We start from the raw sequence: 22,929 nt of genomic DNA on the forward strand, positions 1-22,929 counted from the left end.
CAAAGCCTACCGACATCCCTACATCGGGCCCTATCTTTGGGCTTTTCCTTCTCACTATAAAAGGGGCAGTTCAAAATTCACTTTAAACCCGATTACATTATCCCACAAAAGCCATTCTGCACAAAACTCCCAGCCTTTGGCCCCTCCAGGGAGGCCGAGCATCGGGATGTTTTAGTGGCTGTTGTTTGAAGGCTGAAGATATTCCTCCCGCAGCAATGCCTCTCCCCCTTCTCCTCTCCATGCCAACCATCCCACACTCTGAATATCTCCTCATGAAGCGTTTTGCAATGCATCACGAGCTGTTTGTGGCCAAACACATTTTTGGCTCTTCTGGATGATACGGGACCTACTTGCAGCTCTTCAGACACTTTCTCAGATTGTTCCTTGCCAAACCTTGATTTGTTTTGGCCTGGTTGGATGGGAGAGAGCTTTCTGCTGCTTTTATTAGCATTATTAGTATTGTCTTGTTATTGTTTATTCAGGGATGCTTTCTGCCACATGTGCTTGGATAACCGCTGGGTTGTCATTCCAGTGTCTGCCTGAATGCGTTCTTAAGCTTCTTCCCTTCGCCCCTATATTTTACTTTCTCCAGTTCAAAAAAAACCCAAACTAACCCCAAACCACCACAAAAGCAAGAAAACAAAACACCACCCCAACAGCCAAAGAAGAGTTGCGTGCTCTTTTGGTGCAGAAGAAGGAAGAAGCAGCACAAAATGTTAAAAGCATGGAAAAATATAGGAGTTGTCCCACAGCGGATTAAGATGAGTCAGTAATTGAAGCTGTTGTGTTTTCACATGGAAGTAGCAGGTTCGGGGTTATTCTCTTAGCATAAAGACTTATTGTTATCACAGCTGTGGGAGGGATAAAAGGAGCAGTGAGAAGGAGGATCAGCTCCTTGGTGAATATGAATTATTATAGTTTATTAAGGCTGTGGCTTTTCACATCTGATCGTGCCTTGCTGGTATCAATAGAGCTTTTACACGGAGTCAAGTGGGGACTGGACTCAGAAGCTAAAAGACAAGAAGAAAGTGTTTGGTTAGACCTCCAGAATGGTGAGAAACAGGGAATCTACCCAAAGCATCAAGCCCTAAACCTCTGTGCGAGCAGAAATGCATCCTTTAGGATGGCATCCAAACTTGTTGGGTTTATAGACAGCGTGGTCCTTCCCAGCCATGCCTGTTAAAGCATGTGGGCATCCAGGCATGGTATGTGTGGCTCTGCAGGATTAGGAAGCTGCCAATCTGACAGAGTGGGATAATTCAAAGCATCCTGATGCCTTTATATCCGTGTTTAAAAATAAAGAATACTATTTATATTGCAGCAGTGGTGTTTGGGAGCCCTGGCTTGCTTTGTGCCAGGGAACTTGTGTGCATATAATAAGAGGGATTTTGTACCCTCTGGTGTACCACGCTGCTATAGTCCAGTTTACAGACCAGATCTGGGGACTGCTTGCAGGTTGGTTGCACTATTTCTTACTGAATTTAGGATAACAATCCTGACTCCCAGGGAAAATGGGGTGTTAGGCAGGTGGGATGGGATGTCCTCTATAGGACACAGCCTATGTGAGCTGGTGAAACAGCACTATACTCCCAACTAGGTCATACCAACGTAGCCACACTCTGCCACACACATCCTTTGGAGGCATCCAGAATCCTCCTTAGACCCATCTCACAGGGCCTGATGGGGACCTGGGATGCAGGTGGGATCAGAAGAGAGGATTTTGCCTGCTGTCTTCAGGCTTTTGTGGATGCTGGGCATGTAACTCAGCATGGGAAAGGTCTGCTTGTATTTTGCCTTCCTTTTCATGCTCAACAGCACTGGTGGGACGGGGGTATGTACCCGGGTATCACTGAATCATAGAATGATCAGTTCCAACCCCCTGTCATGGGTAGGGATGCCTTCCACTAGAGCAGGTTGCTCCAAGTCCCTGTGTCCAACCTAGCCTTGAACACTGCCAGGGAAGGGTCAGCTAAGGTGGCTCAAACAAAGCCCTATTTCTCTTTCCCATTACCTCACCTTAATGAACTCCCTATAACCACCCTCCTGCCAAGCCCTTGACTTTTTGAGCGAAGTGACAAATGGCTTTCAGATCTGCCCTGAGTTTTGCTGAGGGAAAAAGGAGCTTTGTGAATATTTACCCTGCAGATTTCCTCAATTAAAATAGCTTGGAGAGTATTTGTTCTGGAGATTCCATGCAATTAAGTGAATAAGCGATAAGGAGCAGCCCATGTTTTCCAAGAGCAGGATGATGTCCAAGCGATAGCGCAGCAATGGCAAGAGGAGCAAATGCCTGCCTGTGTTTTTATGCCAACCTATAATTAACCCTTGGAATAACTATGGAATAAAATTCAAGAAACTCAGTGCAAAGTCAGGCCCTGAATCCATACTACAACCTCAAAAGATTAACCAAGCCAAGTGCAAGGTCCTACACCTGGGTCGGCGCAATCCTGAGCACAGCTACAGGTTGGGCAGAGAAGAGATTCAGAGCAGCCCAAGGAGAAGGACTTGGGGGTGTTGGTCCATGAGAAAATGAACATGAGGCGGCTTCAGTGTGCGCTCACAGCCCAGAAAGCAACCGTATCCTGGGCTGCATCAAAAGCAGCGTGACCAGCAGGGCGAAGGAGGTGATCCTGCCCCTCTTCTCTGCTCTGGTGAGACCTCACCTGGAGCACTGTGTGCAGTTCTGGTGTCCTCAACATAAAAAGGACATGGAGCTGTTGGAACAAGTCCAGAGGAGGCCACAAGGATGATCAGGGGCTGGAGCAGCTCCTGTATGGAGCCAGGCTGAGAAAGTTGGGGCTGTTGAGCCTGGAGAAGAGAAGCTGCGTGGAGACCTCAGAGCAGCTTCCAGTATCTGAAGGGGGCCTATAAGGATGCTGAGGAGGGACTCTTCATCAGGGACTGTAGTGACAGGACAAGGGGTGATGGGTTCAAACTGAAACAGGGGAAGTTTAGATTGGATCTAAGGAAGAAGTTCTTTCCTGTGAGGGTGCTGAGGCACTGGAATGGGTTGCCCAGGGAAGCTGTGAATGCTCCATCCCTGGCAGTATTCAAGGCCAGGTTGGACAGAGCCTTGGGTGCCATGGTTTAGTGTGAGGTGTCCCTGCCCACGGCAGGGGGGTTGGAACTGGATGATCTTAAGGTCCTTTCCAACCCAAACCATTCTATGATTCTATAATTCTATGGTTCTAAAGTACTCTATCTTGATCAGTACTTACTTCACAGACTTTTCATGATTGACATGCTCGGTCATGGAAGATGAACCAAAGCCTGTAATCAGGTGTTTGTCAGTAAACAGGAAGCCTATCTGAACCAAGAAGGTGGAATCTGAGAGAAGTCACCCCAAGATCAGGAAGAAATCGCTCAGGAAAAGAAATCAGTGCTTTCAACAAAAAGCATTCACCTCCAGCAGGGTTTTCCTGGTAGTTTTAGTTAAGAACAAAACAACCAAGTCTGTGTGTTTCTGGGAAAGGATGAAGGGATTTTGTACCTGGAAGATCATTCCTTAATAAAACTACCTGGAAGATAGCTAAAGCTGGGATGGCTTAAGAATGTGTGAGGGATGTCTTAAAGGATGCCTAAGAAAGTAAGAGACCAGGTTCTTGGAAGCTCGGCTGGAGCAAGCTGCTCTAGGGGAAGGTGTCCCTGCCTGTGGCAGGGGGTTGGAACTGGATGAGTTTTAAGGTCCCTTTCAACCCAAATCAGTCTGGGATTCCATGAATCCATGAAGCAGAGTCATCTGGGACAGATTTTCTTTGCCCAAATGGTTCCCGGCTGAGTTTCAAAGCATTGTACTTTGCCTGGTACCTTGCCAGCTCTTTTCAATTAGGTCACGATGTGATTATGCCATTAATTCCCTTTCTGTCCCCAATCTCCATCAAAAAAAACAACTTTTTCTCACAGTTACAAATAGAAATACTTGGCTAAGATGGGGTTTTGGGATCCTTCACATTCTGGGTGCTGTAGGTTCTCCATTCACTCCATGGATTGCAATAAACCAAAGCGACCCGTGTCTCATCTTGGTTTTGCTTTATTCTGCCTTGTCTGAAAATGTGTCCCATCAGCAAAGTCATGACTGGATCTTTAGGAGTGTTCAGCCCCTTTGATCACAGCTGGGTTTGAAGGACGTGCACACGAACAGCATTGGAATAGCTTCCCAGGAGCTTCAACAGCATAAAGTCCACCTTCTTTCCTGCAAGGAAACTTGCTTGAAAGCCTCTCCAAAAGCCCTTTGGATAACCTGGCCCTCATTCTGCCTTGCATGAGGTGGTCCCAAGACCCATTGAGTCAGAGCAAAACCTGGCGCAGCTCTCTCCTGGTCCCTGCTTCCCACTACAGAGTCAGAATGGATGTTGGGATCAGGGACGAGGTTAAAAATGGGCAGAAATAGGGATGTCTAACAAATGTCTTGCTCACAGATGAGGTGTTTTTACTCTCGGCCAGCATTTGCAAAGCCGGGACCATAATGGCAGATGCTCCCCTGAATATTTAACACTATTCCCTCTATTCCAAACAGGCTATTCAGACATTTTATCCTTTCCAGTCAGTCTCCATCTCTTCACTCTTGCAAATCACTGTTATTAATTATGCACCCACTGCTAAGCCCCCATGTGAGGAGGACTCACAGCACCATAGCAAAGGAGGGGTTACTGGGCTTCATAGGGAAGAGAAAGCACTACCCCACCCTGAAGGGATCCTTCAGCTTTGGAGAGAGGAGCTGACAGCTGGTTTTTATTAGGATAGAGGCCTTTTAAAGGCAGCATTGGGGTAGGGGTGGGACCTTTGGTCCGGAAGGGAAGCGTGTTCTGCTCAGTCCCAGGGCTGGAAGGTCGGGCTTGCGTGGTCTGCAGCCAAATGGTGCAAGAGTCATGAAGCTCTGCTTTGGTTTTCCTCTGGATGGTGATGGGAATGGGGCTGGTGCAGTGGGACAAGAGCTGGCCACTGCCGTGGCTTGGACTGGGCAGGGACTGGGCAGTCCTGCAGCATAGGTGATGAGTGATGGTATTAAAGACAAGGTGAGGGAGACAAACAGCACTGAAATACAGGGAAAATGAGCTGTGGCTGTGGGTCTGAATGCAATCCCTTTACAGGCAGGTAAGCAGGGTGTTAGTGCACGAAAATCTCTGTTACTTAATGGCAGGGTAGGAGGAGAAAAGGGGCAGAATAAAGCAGAGCTGTGAGGCTGCAGGCTTGCGTTTTACCCTGGGAAATGCTATAATCTTCTGTAAGGTGTCTGGTGGGGGAGAAACCTCAGGTTGCTGCAATCTTGCTACTTTATAGGGACGGCTTTGCATGTCAGAGGAGGATAAAATGTGGCCTCTTCCCCTTTTAAAGCTGTCCATGCTATAGCTACAAAGGAGTTTGTCTATGGGCTCTGTAAGATCTGGCCTCTGTCACCAGGGTTTAGGCTCTACAGGAGCCACAGAGCATTCACCTCCCTCTGAGTGCACCTTCTTGGGACAAAACCCCCATTTCCATCATTTCCCTCAGAGCTGCCATGTACCACCGAGGTGTAACTGGAGCTGCATCCCCTCCACATGCATAGCAGTGATGCGATAGATGCTCACACATTGCTCCGCTGCACCCCGTTACCTGCCATGGTGTGCTCCTGTTTTAACTCCCTGGCTGGCCTCAGAGCAACCTGATGTTAAAAAGGGAATAATCCATTTCTGAGGAGCTGTTTTCCTTTTTCCAGACATGTGGCATTTCCCCCTGGATGCTGCACAGACCAGGAAGGGCTGTATTGTATTGACCCCTGTATTGACCCCCTGTATTGTATTGACCCCTCAGGAATATCAATGCTTCCTATAAGGCAATCTAGAGAAAGCACTCCTTAAGTCCAGAGTGCTTGAGCGAGTCCAGAGGTGGCCATGGAGATGCTGCGAGGGATGGAGCAGCTCTGCTCTGGAGCCAGGCTGAGAGAGCTGGGCTGGGTCAGCCTGGAGAAGAGAAAGGGGAGACCTTATAGCAGCTCCAGTGCCTAAAGGGGCTCCAGGAAAGCTGGAGAGGGGCTTGGGACAAGGGCCTGTAGGGGTGGGTTGGAGCTGGAGGAGCTTTGATGTCCCTTCCAACCCAAACCAGTCTGGGATTCTGTGAAACCAGTAACTGAATAGGGTCAAGAGCACAGACCCGTCACTGACCTCTAGTTCATCATTAATAGGCATTGTTCAGTAAAATCTGGCAGGGCTTGGGGGAATTAAGGTAGATATTTCTCAATGTGTGGATGTGATCGCCCTGTTTTGGGTACCAGAGCTTAGTTTCCCATGCCAGTTGTGCACCAGGCCGGTAAATGACCATTAGCCTGAAGTTATTTATATTTATAGCTGAAGCCTATGTCTGAAGATGGCCAGAATACTTGTTTAAAAGGGAGGAATGTCATCCTGTCCCTGGCTATGCTGCCATATGGCACCTTCCAGCCACCATTCCCAGCTCTGTGATTTAAACCACCCCCCTCCAGGACATTTATCAATGGCTCCTTTGAGCTTCACATGCAGAGCACACCCCGACACCGGGTGAAGTGCTATCCTAACCCCTCTGCGGGTGTGATGGCTTTCATAGCTCATTCATAGCTCACAGCACCTTGAAACTCACTGATAAAACCCTAATACCACAGCCCACAGCGCACATAACTATGTCATAGTGATAAATATTTGCAGAGTGCCACGACTTGGCACAGCTCTATAGAGATCTGTTAAATAAAGGAGCGCAGCCGCCTGCTCCAGGAGAGTTTATGCTTCAGTCCCAGCTCTGCATATGTTTAATGTTATCCTGAGTCATCCATAGAGGGCCTTCTCCTCTAGGCAGGATGGAAGAAGAAGAAAGGGTGAGGAGACACGTGCAGAGAAATGACTGATAAATGATGCCACTGAAACAGCATGGGTGGGCCTGTGGGTTTAGGGATGCAATATGAGCCCTCAGCATGTCATCCCACTGGAGGGAAGGGACGGGATCCAGAGGGACCTGGACACGTTGGGGAGGTGGGACTGTGTGAACCTCATGGAGCTCAACCAGGCCAAGGACAAGGTCCTGCCTCTGGGTTGGGGCAATCCCAGCACAAACCCAGGCTGGGGGAGACTGGATGGAGCAGCCTGAGGAGAAGGACTTGGGGTGCTGGGTGAGGAGAAGCTCCCCATGACCCGGCTTCAGTGAGCGCTTGAGCCCAGAACCCCCCCCGTGTGCTGGGCTGCACCCCCAGAGCTCAGGGAGGGGATCCTGCCCCTCTGCTGTGCTCTGGGGAGACCCCCCCCTACAGACCTGATCCAGCTCTGGGGCAGCAGCACAAGAGGGACGTGGAGCTGCAAAGCCAAAAAGGGTTCTTTGCTCAGCAACCACTCATATCCCCTGGGTTAAATGCATTTGGAAAGCCCAGCCCTGATTTATTTATGGTCACACCGGTGTGGTGAGTTCTCTTTCATGAAAGAGCCTGGAATATGGTGAATCAAGTTATCTTCTAATGGTGAAAACTGTGATAGCTTTGACTCATAGAAGCAGTGGGAAAGGTAATGGTTGCTAGAAATGAAACCCCAGATGTATCCCTGTATGTATCTCCTCACTTTCCAGGTGTCCCCACAGCATCCTTGCTTTGCCACCAGACGCCACTGTGTGCATGAGGAGCAGGAGACAAAGATCTGCAACGTTTCAGTTATGGGCATCCCTGATTCATCAAAGCACTTAAAGCACACACTGTCACATAGGAATTAAAAGGAATTAAAGATGTGCTGAAATTTTTATGGCATAGGGCCTGGGGGCTTCTCTGTGCGCAAAATTGTCTCAGATTAAAGGTTTTGGTTGGTTTTACAGTTCCTAAAGTTCTTCCTGAATAGCCACTATATGCATGGGGTTAGTCCAGAGCACAGATGATCTAAAGGTCTTTCCCAACCCTAACCATTCTATGATTCTGTGGTAATATCTTTCATGTATACATCCTTTCTCACTAGCCTTCTGGTTTCTTACCCTTTATCCCACCTTTTGGCTTCTGCCTCCTACATCCTTCTGTCCGGATGAACGCTGTGGACAAGCAGCTCTCATGAGCACTGCAAGGAGCAGATAATTCTGCTCCTAACGCCATTATTTATGGTTCCCCAGCGTGTTGTCCTGTCAAAAGAAACCTTAACAAACTGTTAGGGCTCAAGACAACCATGCAGAAACATCTCCTCCTTTTCACATTCCTCCTCTACACCATCATTTTGGGCCATTCAGCTCAGAGCCCTCATATTTAGACCACGGAGGGCTGGTGGTAGGACTTGCCTTGGTGTGTTGTGTCTGCACAGCTCCAAGCACAGCAGGTGCCTCCTGCAAGATCATGACTATTATGACTACCACAACTCACTACTTCTGCTCCTATTGATTAATAACAACCTCATTTCCCCAGCAGCCCTTTTAAAGATTAAGGTAATATGGAAAAAGGCTGTTTGTACAGAAATCAGGGCAGTTGCAGAGCGAGCTGCACTGCAATCGGTATTCCAGGCAGTGTAAATAAGTCCTCCTTGGAGAACCCTGACAAAACCTCCTCCTTGTAGGTACATGTATCTGGGGGGCACTGGGGTGGAAATGGGGGTCTGTAGCAGTCTGAGCACTTATGGGCAGCTGTCACGCATAGAAAAATGGACACACTGTGCAAAGCTGCTGGCAAAACCGGGTCTTAAATAAGGAATATAGTGCCTTGGGGAGCTTGGGGTTGTGTGTACAGCGTTCTTTGCTGTTCACATAGGAAAGCCCATTAGCGACCTGTGCATATGAACACGATCTTTCCGGCACAGGGACACACGCATAAACATGCGATGCTGTATAAATAGCTGTTCCCAAAATAGACCTTTAGGAAATGTATTCTGGGTCTCTTGGTGCTGGGACTAAAGCGTTTATTCTGCTCTTTCCTTCCACCTGACAGTCACAGTTACACTCAGTGGTCAAAATGACACCGGTGCTTTCGCAACCAGCACCCGTTAGTGCAGTCCACAGCTGACACAGACTCATGAGGTTTGAGGTTGAGGAGCCAGTTGTGCTTTACTTTCTTAAGGGTATTTTTTCTTAGCCTTTCTTTTTCCTTTTCTTTTTCTTTTCTCTTTATCTTTTTCTCTTTTTCCCTTTCTCCTTTTCTTTTGTATTTTCTCCTTTCCTCCTGTCCATTTCCTTTTCCCATTTTTTCTTTTCCTGTTCCCTTTTGTACTTTTCCTTTTCTTCTACTTTTCTTTTGCTTTTCCTTTTCCTTTTTAATTTCTCCTTTTCCTTTTTTCGTTTCCTTTTCCCTTTCCTTTTTCTTTATTCTCTTTCTTTTTCTTTTCCCCCCTTTTCATTTTCCTTTCTTATCTTCTTTTTTCTTTTCCATTTCTCATTTTTTTCCTTTCCCTTTTATATTTTTTCCTTTTTCTTTTTAATCTCTTTTTCTTTTCCTTTTTATTTCCTCCTTTTTCCCTTTTCCTTTTTTCCCGTTTCCTTTTCATTTTCTCTTTTTTTTCCTTTCTTTTTTTTTCTCTTCCTCATTTTCCCTGTCTCCTTTTTATTTCCTTTCCTTCTTTTCAATTTTATCTTTTTCTTCCTTTTCCTCTACCACGCAACCCCCATCCCCAACCCTGCCGTGAAATCAAACCCCCAATCTCAACATCTGAACTATCCCACCGCTTTAAAGCCAGATCAAAGAGCAGGAGGCTGAGGACCCCGAAGGCTGCGGCAGCACCCGGCGCGGCAGGACGAGTACCCGCACCCCGCGGGGACAGTGCAGGGCACTGATTTCCTCAATGCCCGGAGAAGGAAATCCACCTGACGGCATGAAAACTATCTTTGTGCTGTAATCGCGGAGCGCAGCAAAGCGCTGAGCGCCCTCGGGAGAGGTAACGGCGGAAAGTTTCCGGTGACCACACGAACGAGCTATTTCTGCTGCTAATCATTAACCGCTCATTACAATAACGCCCGTAGCACTTGCGGCACCGGCTCCCGGCCCCTCGGTGGGGCAGAGGAGGGGGGGGGGAATCGATCCCCAAAGGGGGATAACTCAAACCCCGCGGAGCCCCGGCCCTGCCCGCGGGGGGATGCGCGGGGCGCGGAGCCCTTTGTTATGCTAATCCGGGCTGACATCACGCCGCATATCAAAGCCGAGGGGGCCGCATATAAGGAGGCTCCGCGGGCTGCCCCGCCAGAGCCGGTCCGGACCCCCGCGCAGCCCCGGCACGGGTGCAGGTAAGCGGGGAGCGGGATGGGGGGGGTTCGAGCCGCTGCTGGGATATGGGGGAGCGGGGAGTGACCGGATGGAGCACCCCGAAACGCTGAAGGGGTGGCCAAGAAGAGGGCAAAGAGACTGGGGGGGGGGGGTAAAGGGAGGGGATGGCTTGGAGGATGCAAGGGAGATGGGAGACCTCGGGAGGGAGGTGCAGGGATTGCGGAGACCCGGTGGGATACGAGGAAAAGTGAATCTTGGAGGCTGCAAAGGAAAGAGGAGACCCAAAGGGGCTGTAGGGGTATAGGAGGTTTGGAGGCTGCAAAGGAGAGGGGAGACCCAAAGGGGCTATAGGGGTATAGGAGGTTTGGAGGCTGCAAAGAGGTGACCCAAAGGGGATATAGGGGTATAGGAGGTTTGGAGGTTGCAAAGGAGAGGGGAGACCCAAAGGGGCTATAGGGGTATAGGAGGTTTGGAGGCTGCAAAGGAAAGAGGTGACCCAAAGGGGATATAGGGGTATAGGAGGTTTGGAGGCTGCAAAGGAGAGGGGAGACCCAAAGGGGCTATAGGGGTATAGGAGGTTTGGAGGCTGCAAAGGAAAGAGGTGACCCAAAGGGGATATAGGGGTATAGGAGGTTTGGAGGCTGCAAAGGAAAGAGGTGACCCAAAGGGGATATAAGGGTATAGGAGGTTTGGAGGCTGCAAAGGAGAGGGGAGACCCAAAGGGGCTATAGGGGTATAGGAGGTTTGGAGGCTGCAAAGGAAAGAGGTGACCCAAAGGGGATATAGGGGTATAGGAGGTTTGGAGGCTGCAAAGGAGAGGGGAGACCCAAAGGGGCTATAGGGGTATAGGAGGTTTGGAGGCTGCAAAGGAAAGAGGTGACCCAAAGGGGATATAGGGGTATAGGAGGTTTGGAGGCTGCAAAGGAGAGGGGAGATCCTGCAGAGGGAGGATGCAGGGAGAAGGGAGACCCAGGGGAATGCAGGGAAAGGTGGGTCTTGGAGGCTGCAAAGGAAAAGGGACAGCCGGGGACATGCACAGATTTAGGAGGTTTGAGGGCTGCAAGGGAGAAGGGAGACCCCAGGGGGATACAGGGAGAGAAGATACCAGGGGGGTGAAGAGAGGGAGGAGACTCAGGAACCTGGGACCTGGTGGGGTGCAGGAGAAAGGGGGGATCTAAGGGTTGCAAGGGAGAAGGAGACCCACAATGTGTAGAGAGACCTGAGATGGACACGCTGCATGGCAGAGGGGTTGCAAAGGTCCCATCTGAGGGTTGAAGTGAGAGGGGAGAGCTGGAGGCTAAAAGAGAGGGGGAAGATGGAGAAGGGTGTGGGGACACCTAAAATGCAGGGGCTGCAAGGGAGGGGGTGCAAGGGACACATGTGGGTTGCAGTGGAGAAGGGAGATGGAAAGAGGAGACCTGGGAGCTGCAAAGGAGAGGTGAGGCTGCATAGAGAGGGGAGACCTGTGGGCTGGAATCAGCCCCACCACCTTGTCCCTGCTCCCCATCCTCACTGCAGGTCAATTGGGGATGCGCTACCCCTGGGGAAGAACTGGAGGGTGGCACCAGGTTCAGGGAGATCTTTCCTTCTTGGGTGGGAAAGCTGGAAAAATGAGATGGATACTCACACATTTCTATATAATTCATATTGCCTATTCTTATCTTTGGGATCAGACTCTTGGAGGTGTTGGATGGGAGCCTTCTCAGTGCACAGGAGTGGGACTGGCTGCAGACAGCCTCGGGTAAAGAGAAAAGAGAGCATTGAGTTAAAACCAGCTCCAGTTTTTAGGAGCCCACAGGCCACTTGCTGCTGGTTTGATCAGTGACCCAGAGCTCTCCAGAGCTGTAAACATCACGTCTGCCCCTACGAGTCTCCCTCCCCTCCCCTTGCAAATTCCTCTTGCAAACGTAACCTGTGCTGGGCTGAGTGGAAAAAGGCATTATTACCTCCCCAAGTAACAGGGGTGTGATTGCAGGCCAAGCTTGCTGCTCTTAGAATGGGCATAGGGGGGTACATCACTTCTATTCCTTCCTGGGGGTCGGAAACACCCCCCAGAATGTGTGTTCTTTAAGGTAGGGGGTAAAGCAGAGGGTGATGTTGTCTGGTCAGGGTTAGCGAGAGGGTTTTAGAGCATCTGAGACATTTTACACCCAACTCTTGTGTTGTTCAGCAATTCAAGCAGAGGGAGATAAGGGGTCTGAAATATCTAAATGGACACTAAAAGGCATGGGCAGGATTAAGGGCTGAAGGTTTCCAGTGTGCTCATGGAGGGGTGGGAAGAAAAGAGCTTCCAGAGATTAAGAGATACAGAAATACCCTGAAACAAGGAGTCTGCCTGGATGCTCGCGGGAGCGCTGCCTGCAAGGGACACATTGAACCCAAATCCAAGCAGGCATTAAGGAAAAACAACCCACAGTGATGAAATCCTGCCTCCCTTGTAGTCAGTTGGAGTTTTGTCTCGGACTTCAAGGGAACAGGGAACTTGCCCCTAGAGGTTATTAAAATCCTTTGTAATAACAGCACTTCTCTAGTAACCCTTTACATCAGGCGCTGGGATTGGGGTAGCCAAAAATGAGCCTGAGTGGAAAAATACACTGCAGATAGCAGAGAAAACACCCCAAAATATGCCTTCCCCCAACCCAATTGCTCCCAAAATTGAGCTATAGGGGCAAAAAGCTGCAGATGGGACAAATCCCAAGCCTGGGGGCAGGTGGGATGTGCTTTTCCCAGGGTAAGGGGTTCGCTGAAGTGATGCTGACTGCTCCAGCCATTCCCAGTCCTATCCCGAGCCCCTTTGAGGGTGCAATGAGGGGGCACACCAGCATGCAGTGCGACCCCCGAGGCGCAATGTGGCAGGCAGGGGTTTCTGTTTATTGTAGTATTGGCTTTCAGCTGGGGTGGGAAATCACCGCAAAGACCACAAAGAGCAGCCCGGAGCGGTGTCTGAAGTGAGTAAGTGAAGGGAAACCCATTTACTGCTATTAATACCACTGCTAAAATAAGCAAGCAGTGCCCTGGAGACACAGAGGAACCCCTCTCTAAGAATTTAAGCCCTGCACCTGGTTTGTTTGTGTGTTTGGGCTGAAGAAGGGAACAACAACAGTAAAAGGCAGAGGGAGGAAGGATCCTTGAGAGCTTTTGTGTCCTCCTGGCTGCTCCCTAGAGCCAGAAACGTGATTTCATGTTTACGGAGTTGCAGCCTTTTCCGTGAGCTCCAGGTGCCCGAGGACTTGGAAGGAGTGAGAGGCAGAGTTAATGAGGTGAGAAGGAAAGCAGAAGGGAAAAGAGCAAAAGGCATTTTGTTGTAAGAGATCAGACCGAAACATCTGCAGGGCACGGGCACCTGCGTTGAGCTGGGCCGTGCTGCCCCCATCATTTGTCTTCTCTGCAGGGAAAGAAGGGAGAGGAATAAAGAGGGAAATCTGGAGAGATGAATTTGGGCTCGTTTAAGGATTTATCTTCTTTTCTTTTTGTTACACAAACCTTTTGGAGAGAGAGGGGGGAATAGAAAACCTGAAGCAGCGAATGAAGCCTTGCCATGTGCAGGGTTAAATGGAAACACACAATCAGACCATAACTCAGGGTGTAATTCAAGCCATACGGTTTGTCTGTCTGTTGACTCGGAAGGTTCTATCAAGGCTTGGCGAGGGAGGGGACTGAGAGGGGAGAATCCAAACTCTTCGTGATTCATAAACCACTCCTTTGCAATTGGGATAATAGAGCTCTCTCTTGCGACGGCTCGCTCAGCCTCGGAGCTAACCGTGGCTCGTGCTCTTTCTCTCTCCTTTCAGGTTGCTCAATCCCCAAGGACGAGCGACACCCAAACTGAAGGGAAATACGCTGTGCAGAAAATCAGGAAAACCCCTTTTTTTTGTGTTATTGTTTTTCCTGTGGAGAAGCCGATTTCCTTCATCAAGTGGGGGAAAGTGGAGAAAATGAAGCCGAATCCGCGATTTTTCTTAGCTGGTTTTCTGTCCTTGATTCTGCAGACGGGGCTTTGCCATGGGATAAAATGGATGTAAGTACCTGCCTATCTCTCTCTGCGTTTTTAAAGCCTTTGTAGGCATTGCTGTTCTCCTCCCCAGTTTTTGCTATTTGAGGCACGCTGTGAAGCTGTTTAAAGAGCAGCGAGCGCTGCGTCTCTCCAGGCATTCATTGATTTCAAGTGTGTGTGTACTAGGGGCTTGTGCTAACAATACGTCTCCATCTTCTTTCCAAAATATGCATGATTTAGGCTCTCTTTTAATCTTCCCCTCATTGATACCCAAGGAAAAGCACACACTTGAGCGCTCACATGAGCCACTTCATGAAGTTTCTAGCATTAGCTCCTACCACGCTGGGAAACTCTCCCTCCGGGACCGCTGGTCGTGCTGAGTAGGAGATGAGAGCAATAGGGACGGCTGCTAAGATAATGCCGCCAATCTCCAGCCACAGGGGATGCTTGACAGATAACATGGGTGTTTTTTTGTGGACCTTTTAACCTTTGGATTTCATGAAGGGTGTTAAAAACGACGCAGGGGGGAGGAAGGAGGGTGAAGAAATACCAGGGAGTGTGGCCAAGTCTGGATTGAGTTTCCCCGGAGGTAATGTCACTGCAAACAAAGTGAAAACATCACTATCTCATTTCTTTGCTTAAGCAAGCAATCAATTAGTTGCTTGCTGCAAAATAAACAAACAAGCCCCTCCAGCACCCATCTGGTTTCGTGGCCTCGATGAGTGATCTGTCTTTTCTACTTGGGTTTGAAGCTGTGCACAGAATAAAGAAGGGGATGTGGGCTAGCCCCAAATGAGCATCTTGCGTAGAAAAAGCCCAGTTAAATGCAATGACAGGAAGAGTTTGTTGTGTAGGGTATAGCGTGCCGAGGTGAGGATCTTTGGGTTAGGTGGAGAAACGGAGATGAGAGGTCCCTGCTTTGTTCTCCTTATGACACTGGCCCTGTGCTACCTCTCATTCCCATTTCACTGTTCCGATCATTGTCATTTGAGGCTCTCCTGGAGTCACCTTTTATAAAGGCTCTCTGAAATCTGGATATCTGCAGATTAAAATGTCTTGTTGGAACCAGTGTTTTCAATGCCCTGCATGCAGTCAGGGGAGAGATGACCTTCCAGGTGTCAATTCACCCTCTTCAAAGAGAGACATCCAGCACAAGTGTCAAGAGATGCAGGGAGCTGCTTGAGACCACAATTATATGTGTAAAGAGAAGCAGGGTGAATCCTGTAGAGTGCTTAAATGCACATGACTGGGGGGGGAAGGAATAGGCAGCCTACTTTAGAGCATTTTTCACTTGCTGTCTCCATACTCTAAGGACCACCTTGGAAATAGAGGAGAGTCAGGATCTGATTTGCTCTTCACTGTCCTTGCTTTACACCTTGTAGTAGTGACCATGGCTAAATTACACAGCCCAGCTATTTCTTTCTGTCAGCTTCCTTAAGTATTTAGGGTCTCAGCTCTGCATCTATCTATCTATCTATCTATCTATCTATCTATCTATCTATCTATCTATCTATCTAAAATATGAGATAGATATATATACATCCAGCACCCTGCACAGGGTGGGCATCTCCTCTCTGCAGGGCATCACCATGCCCATAAGCTGGCAGAGCCTGGACTCACTCAGAACCTTTATTTCTATGCAGCACAGAAATCAAGCTGGTTCGTGGCACCCTGATTCCTCAGGGCACTTACATACAGACCCATAAATGAGTGGAGGGGCTCTCTCAAGCACTTGCCATTAGGGTCACACATAAGCAAGATGCTAAATCCGGAGCAAAGAGCCTGGGTTTTCCCCAAAGGGCAGAGGTAAGATGAGCTTCAGAGGGAACCTGATAGCATTGTGACAAGCCATAGTCATGAAAAACAGGCTGGAAGGCAGCGCAGGGTCCCCATTACTTTGCTGGCAGAAGCAGCTTTTTGGCTGGTAAGTGGTTAAGTGCAAGAGTTGCTTTTGGGGATGGGGGAGAAGCAGTTGGAGGAAAGACTCTGCAGTTGCCGCTCCTCCCCTTCCCAGCAGACATATCCCCCCTATTGCAGAGCGAGTGGGGAAGATAAAAGCGAGGATTAAAGTGGCATTTGAAGCACGAACTGCATCCAGATGTGCTCCGCTCACACCTGTTTAAAGCCTGGCAGGGACCTGCACTCCCTGTCCCAGGGCACTTCACCACTGGGATGCTGCCAGTTGGGATCTCACTGAGTTTTTTGCTTTCATTTGCTGTTTTTCCTCACTTCTCCACCCTTGTTTTTCTATGGAAACATGGGCCAATTTTCCCCTCCTCCCCATCACTCTCTTTTGCCTGCCACCACTGGGGCTAGGGTACCATCCTTGGAACCCCCTGGGTAAACTCTTACGGAACAGAGATTGTTGCTACTCAAGTAATACCTCAGAGCTGCAATCACAGCCCTGGACTCACATGCTGGGTGCTGCACAAATCAAACCCTGCCCTTTCCAATGCTCGTGGATGGAGAAGGAGGTGTGGGGGGAAAGGGACGGGATGAAGAGGGAGGAAAGCGCTACGAGATGTTTTCAGTCTTAGGCTTGTCTCAGCGGTCTGCCCGCTGCGATGTTATTGTAGGCACAGTGCCAGGGAGAGCTTCAAAGAGGGTTTGGGAGGGAAGGGGGGAAGATAAGGGGGTGGGTTTTGCCAGCCTGGGGAAGAGGGAGCGACTGATAGGAGAGGCGATAGGAAACTCAATTTTGATGCAGGGTGTGATGTAATTGCAGGGAAAAGAAAAACACCCTCTTCAGCTGTTTAGTGCTTCCCTGTAACGCAATTACCCCCCATAAATTAGGAGAAGCAGGGAGAAGCTAAAAGGGAGTTATTTGTTTTGTTTTAGTTGGCTTAGTTTTACGAGTTCTATGGTCCAGACCCCCATGGCTGTAAATCACCACTGTGCCCTTCCCTGCCACAGATGCACTGCCGAGCATCCAGCGTGGTGCATGGATGGTGAGCAGCTCATAAATGTGCTCTTGCTGCTGGAGAGATTGCATTTTGGCCCCTTCCATCTGAAATCCAGGGAACTAATGGAGTATGGACAGATCTTTGCAAGATCAGGGCTGTCATGAAGAGGCAGCCTTTCAATTCGATGCATATAAGACCCGGAGTCTAATTTTTGCATGCTGCATTCTGCAGCCACTTTCCCATCCTAGAGCAGAGTTTTATTGCATCACTTTGTGGTCCTCAAGGCTTGTTTTGCATAGGGAGGCGAGGCAGCCATCGGTTTCCATGGGATACATCTTAGTGCCAATGCCTGTAGGGACTCTTGTCACACTACCCACCTCCCTTTGCACCCCCTTTAGCTTTCCTAGGGGGGCTTGGGTTTGGCCAAGCAGGTTGCTGGAACAGTGGTTTTGGGTAGATCTGACAAATAGATGAGCGCTAGAGGGAGCTGCAGCCAGATGTGCACGCCGCAGGTCTGCAGATGTTGGGATGTCCAGGCACCAAGTCGGTTTTGAGACACTTCTGTCTCCTTAGGGGTTGGCATCTCCTCTGTTCAGGACACAGGTCGGACTGTCCCTTTGTATTGAGTGTCAACTACCTTCAGTACAATAGTAGTTGTAAAGAAGCCCATTGCAGCAAGTGGTTGTGTGGCTTTTGGGATCAGCCCACAACAGCAACTGGTGGTGTTAGGAACCCCATCATTTATGCATGGAGCTTGGCCACTTCGAGAGAAGCCCCTGTTGTGGTGCCCTGGACGTGCCCCATGCCCTCTGGAGCCAGCCCAGCTTTGCTGCACATGGTTAAATCACTGCACTTCGGGATCACTTTGGTGAACTCAGGATGTCCCCCAGCTCCCCAGCCTCGAGCAGCACCTCTCTGCAGCCAGCAGAAAGCAAGGAGGGAGGGAATGGAAAGGGTTTGTGCTTCCCAACACTGTCTGCTTCTCTCCTTTAACCAGGGAAGGGGGGGAACTGGGACACGGGGGCACGGGCGCCTGCGAGGAGCCCGTCTGCCTGGCAAAGGGGCTGCTAGATGAGCTGCCGTGAAAGGACTGCAGGACGGGGAGCGAGGGAAAGACGAAGGGGGGGGACAACACACAACGGCTTTGAAGTTTGCTCTTCGCTCAGGAAAACTTGACAGAGCTCCATGGCCTTCCCCAACGCTCGGGGAGCCAGCGCGCCGCTGGCATCCACTTCAGTGGAGCTTGGGGGGAAGTCAACAGCCCTGTGCCCACTGCTGCCAGCGCTGGGTTTGGCACCGTGTCTGAAAGCAGCTCTTATTTTAAGCTTTTACTTCTGGGTTGGTTCTCCCCCCCCCCCCCCCCCCCCCTTTATTTCTTTTTTTTCCCCTCTTTTTCTATATAAATCTTGCTGCTCTGTCTAAAAACTCTTTGCAGATGCAGTGGGATGTGGTGGCTTTTCCAGCGCTTGTTGGTCCCGAGACCAGAACTGATGCAGGGCAGGGCAGCAGGAGCATGGGCTTCCTCTGATTACCAGGACAAGGTTATTGTAGCAGTTCTGCAAGGCTTTTCCAGTTGAAAACTTGGGAAATGAGGCTTCTGCAGGTTAAAAACCCTCAATGAGATCGAATGTGAGAAACCCACAGACTCAATCTCTGCCTCTATTACAGTCTATAGCACAGTTCACTGTGCTTAAATCTTTCTTTTCCCACCCAAATCTCTGCAAGATCGAGCTGTTTAAGAATAGGCATAAAAGAGTGTCTTTGCAGAAAACAAAGTGGACAGTTTGGAGGAGAAGTTCATGGTTTCACTAACAGTCCTTCCGTGAGGCCTTTCTTGGGTCACATCACATAAGAGAGGAAGGGGAGATGCCCTCCAGAGAGAGCCCACGTTAGAAAGAGAGAAGGTTCTTCCCCCCTTTAAGGGTGGTTTAAAGGGCACCAGTGCTTCACTGCTCAATTCAAGGAGTTCTTCCTCCATCTGGCTTGACCAGGAACAGTTTCGTGCTCACAGTGGTCCTTGTAAACCAAATAAAGTATGGCTTTTACTGATACCTGCTCAGATCTGGTGGTACTTATCCCAAGATGCTGCTCTTATGAATAGTCTCCTCACAGAGCCCAGATGTGCAGGAATGGGCCCATACCTCTCAAAGGACCTGACACTGTGGAGCATTCATGTTTCGGAATGAATTTATTAGCTGGCTGAGATAATTAAAAGAGTAAATGAAAGTCATGATCCATCCGTGCATCATGTTTCCTCTGTAATTACGTTTATGGTTTGCTGTCAGTACCCATAACTTCAGTTGAAAGCTCTGCTATGCTATATATAAAGCAGGAGATGTTTGGCTTGGGGCCTGTTTATTTAAAGGGATGGGTCAAATATGTGTGTATAAAAAAGCCCAATCATCTCCTCCGGTGTCCTCAGCTTTCTGGAGAATGAAAGATGGGGCACGAGAATCAAGGGAGGAGATCATGACATTAAGAAGAGGAAACAGTGAAAAAACAGCATTTATAGGGTGGTGGCAGGTAAAAGTCTGAGTCCAGATAAAGGTATTTAGCAGGTTATTTTTTGCCACCAGATGGAGGACTAAAGGGTATTCTGCAAACTATGCCCTTGAGGGCTGCTTTATTCAGGCTGGCTGTGCCCTATTGGCCCCAGTTCCCCTTCCATCGATGGTGGTCAATGGAGACTGGGTAGAGATAGGATAGAAACCACTGAATACCACCATGGACAAGCCTTATCTGGGGGAAGATGATTTCCTTTACACTGCCCCACAAATGGACTTTGCTCCCCATCAACGTCCTTTGTGGGCGGTGGGCATCCCTCTATGGTGCTGCCAGAATGTGGGGAGCAGGGAGGGTTGGTGCCTTTCCATTGGGAGGGTTTGGAGTGGCAATGAGTGGAGAAGACATTTCTGAGTGCAGGACAGAGACTGAGCAAACCTGTGCTGTCAGGGCATGGACCAGATGACCTAATAGGCCTCTCGCATTCCTGATCCGTGATTTATCGATGCACTTTTTGGGCTCGGCAAGCGCCTGCAGTAACTGTGAGTTTTCTTTTCCATCTCCATCACCCTTTACTTTTTCCTCCTGACGCTTGGAGATGTTTCCAGTTATAGGTTCTCACAAGCAAAGGCACGAAGGTCAGGCCTGGGGATGTTCGGAAAACACCTTTCTGCCTCTTGGATCTTTGTTCCTGGGGGATTCCCTGGAGCTCAGTTCATTCAATGGGAAAAAGCCACTGCTGCCATTTAGTGAGCTCTCCTCAATGGGGCCATGGTCCTTCCTCTCTTTACTGGCTGGCAGATATTTTCCCTCTTCCATGAAGCAAATTTCTTTCTTGTTGCATTATGTATTTGCTTCTGTAATGGTGATCGTTTCAGGCCATCTGTAATAACATGATCTTGTTGTATCACGTCCCCTTTTATCACAATGGGGATGAGTTTCAGTCTGAATTCAGCTCTCATTCCATCCTGCCAGTGGTTATGTCTGCTGTTCCAGACTTGTCTGTAATGATGAGATCCAGGTGCCTCAATGTAGGCTCCCAGGTCCTTTAAAGATGCTGAAGACATCTATGCAGGACTAGAAAATGTAGTGCAGAACCTAGGAGGAACATCCCAGGGCCTCTAAAGCATCACTTGGTACCTCTGATTAGAAAACTGAGCTGGTGCCCTGTAGCACAGCATCTCCCAGAGCATTCCTCATGTGCCTGGAGCTCAGAACATGAAGCTCTCTCATTTCTCTGCCTGCTTATTTTGCTGCAGGGACAAGCTGTGCTGGAGTATTTGTCATTTTAACTCTATTGGTGACGAGCTGCTTTGGCCTCTTGCCTGGTTTGTGTTTCAGCCCATTCCTGAGGGTTGCTGATAGGCTTTCTGGGATAAGTTTTCACAGGTCGATGGTGCCAAGTGCTAAGGGTTGGACACATCTCACCCAGCTCTGCGCTTATACAGTCCAGATGTCTGCACCCGAGCTCGATGCCTGGGTTCCCTTTATAGTGCAGAAATGAGCACTCCTAGGGCATGATGCTATCCTGTTGTAGATCTTCAAAGCACATCAAGCTGATTGCTCTCTAGATGTGGCCTTTCCTTTCCACGGGCTGAAGGAGGACCCTGAAGGACTACCATGAGGTCCAAACTATGGAGTTTTGCAGCTAGGTGATACTCACATTGTCCAAAGACTCATGGCTCTACCTTGAAGGACATGATATATCTGAGATACCTGAGCATCCAGAATGTCCCTAGTGGGTTTCATCTCCATGAGCTCAGGTCCAGCACTGGGTCACATCTAAGGCAGGATGAGTTGCCTTCTGAAGGTGCACCTCTTTAGGTAAGGGAGCATTGCATGGGCAACAGTGAGCAAGGGACTGAGATGAACTACAGGGCAACTAAATACTCCCCTTTCCCTTCCCCTTGAAACTCACTGGCCAAAACTTCTGCTCGCTGTACATTTAATGGACCTCTTTAAATACACGTATGATGTATACATTTGCATAGCTAGCAGAGTGGTGGTTTCCCTTCCAAGTCTGTACCTGATCATCTAGTGCCAACAAAGCCAAACTCCAGCCACCTGGGAATTTGTCAGTGCAGACCTAGTCAGCCCTAGCAAGGATCATAGCTTTTCCCAGCTGGAATAGTGGTTGGGGTTAGCAGTTATGTGCAGCCCAGAGAGAGCTCCAACATACACAGCAGCTAGTTCAAGCCAAGCTTGAGGGAGCTGGTGGAACATAGATGTGTTTTCCTGAAAACCGGAGATCAGAGCTAATACCCACGGTCTTGGTTAGGGCTCAATTTTAGCTCCGTTTCCATCTCATTTAACTTCTGAAGGATGTGGATGTTACAGTAATAAAGTGAAATGCACCCAGAAATGTGTCTGCTAACAAGCCAAACTAACCAAGATGGCTTAGGATGAAACTGAAAGGCAACACGTTTAACAAGGAGAGAAGGAAATATGTGTTAAGGCACTTGTGTTGCCAGGATCAGATGCCAGTTACTGATGCAGCCAGCTAGAAAGTTGTTTTATGGGAATGAATAACATTTATGACTACCCTAAGCAGGTCATAAAGATACAAAGAGAGTTACACACCAGGCCTCTGCTGCTCACTGTGGGTGCTTGGGGAAGAAGAGCATGAGTGGTAAATGCTCCATCCCTGACAGTGTTCAAGGCCAGGTTGGACAGAGCCTTGGGTGACATGGTTTAGCGAGAGGTGTCCCTGCTCATGGCAGAGAGGTTGGAACTGGGTGAGCTTAAGGTCCTTTCCAACCCAAACCATTCTGTGATTTTATGATTCCATGCATGGCAGCATTTGCTGTTTTCTTTTTCACTTGGAAACGTTGGCAATTACACACTGGAAGAACCAGTGAGGTCTTTGGGGTGCTGTTGGCTTCTTCCCTGGTGCTAGTGGATCCCTCCTCAGTATGTGCTTTCCCTGCACATACTCTCGTTGTGCTTCCGCACTACGTTTTTGGAGCCTACAGAAACAGACTTATCTACATGTAGCAGTGATGGATTTGGTGAAGGCCCTTGGCGTTAATGCTAAGGGAAAGCATCTGTTTTGCAAACGTGGTGGCTTTTCCCTGGGCCTTGCAGGGGATTTTCTCTGTAATTAATTACATGACATTTAGCATAATCCTCAGAGAGTGAGTGAGACAGATGCTGAATGCAAAACCCTGATAACACCAACTTCACTGTCCCTCCCCCCTCTGAATGCCACAGTCTTGGAAGTTCCAGCTTTCTGTTATCGTGGGAATGAGGGGTCATTTTTCACTCTGTTGGGGGGTCTGTCCTCTTCATTCTTCAGCAAAAACCCTTCCCATAAGGATTTACACGTTCAATCAACTTGGCATGTGCCCCAGGAGCTTTGTCCAGGCTCTCCGAGATGA

General features: G+C 49.1%; 1 protein-coding gene across 4 annotated transcripts in view; it reads left to right on the forward strand.

Moving 5' to 3' along the window:
• The first annotated feature begins 9,612 nt into the window (after window positions 1-9,612).
• Window positions 9,613-22,929, forward strand: part of WNT11 (Wnt family member 11) — a 29,876-nt gene continuing 16,559 nt past the window's right edge. For 2 of the 4 annotated variants that reach the window (XM_061458138.1, XM_061458141.1), the window contains exons 1-2: window positions 9,834-10,173; window positions 13,945-14,171. In XM_061458138.1, coding sequence (XP_061314122.1) covers window positions 14,089-14,171 — 83 coding nt within the window. In that variant the 5' untranslated portion in view covers window positions 9,834-10,173; window positions 13,945-14,088. The other 2 variants (XM_061458140.1, XM_061458139.1) reach the window with 2 other exon arrangements.

Source organism: Pezoporus flaviventris, unplaced genomic scaffold (genome assembly GCF_033815535.1).
Source record: "Pezoporus flaviventris isolate CSIRO_AGI_PZ_B2104156 unplaced genomic scaffold, CSIRO_AGI_Pfla_v1 ptg000025l, whole genome shotgun sequence".
Taxonomy (NCBI): Eukaryota; Metazoa; Chordata; class Aves; order Psittaciformes; family Psittacidae; genus Pezoporus; species Pezoporus flaviventris.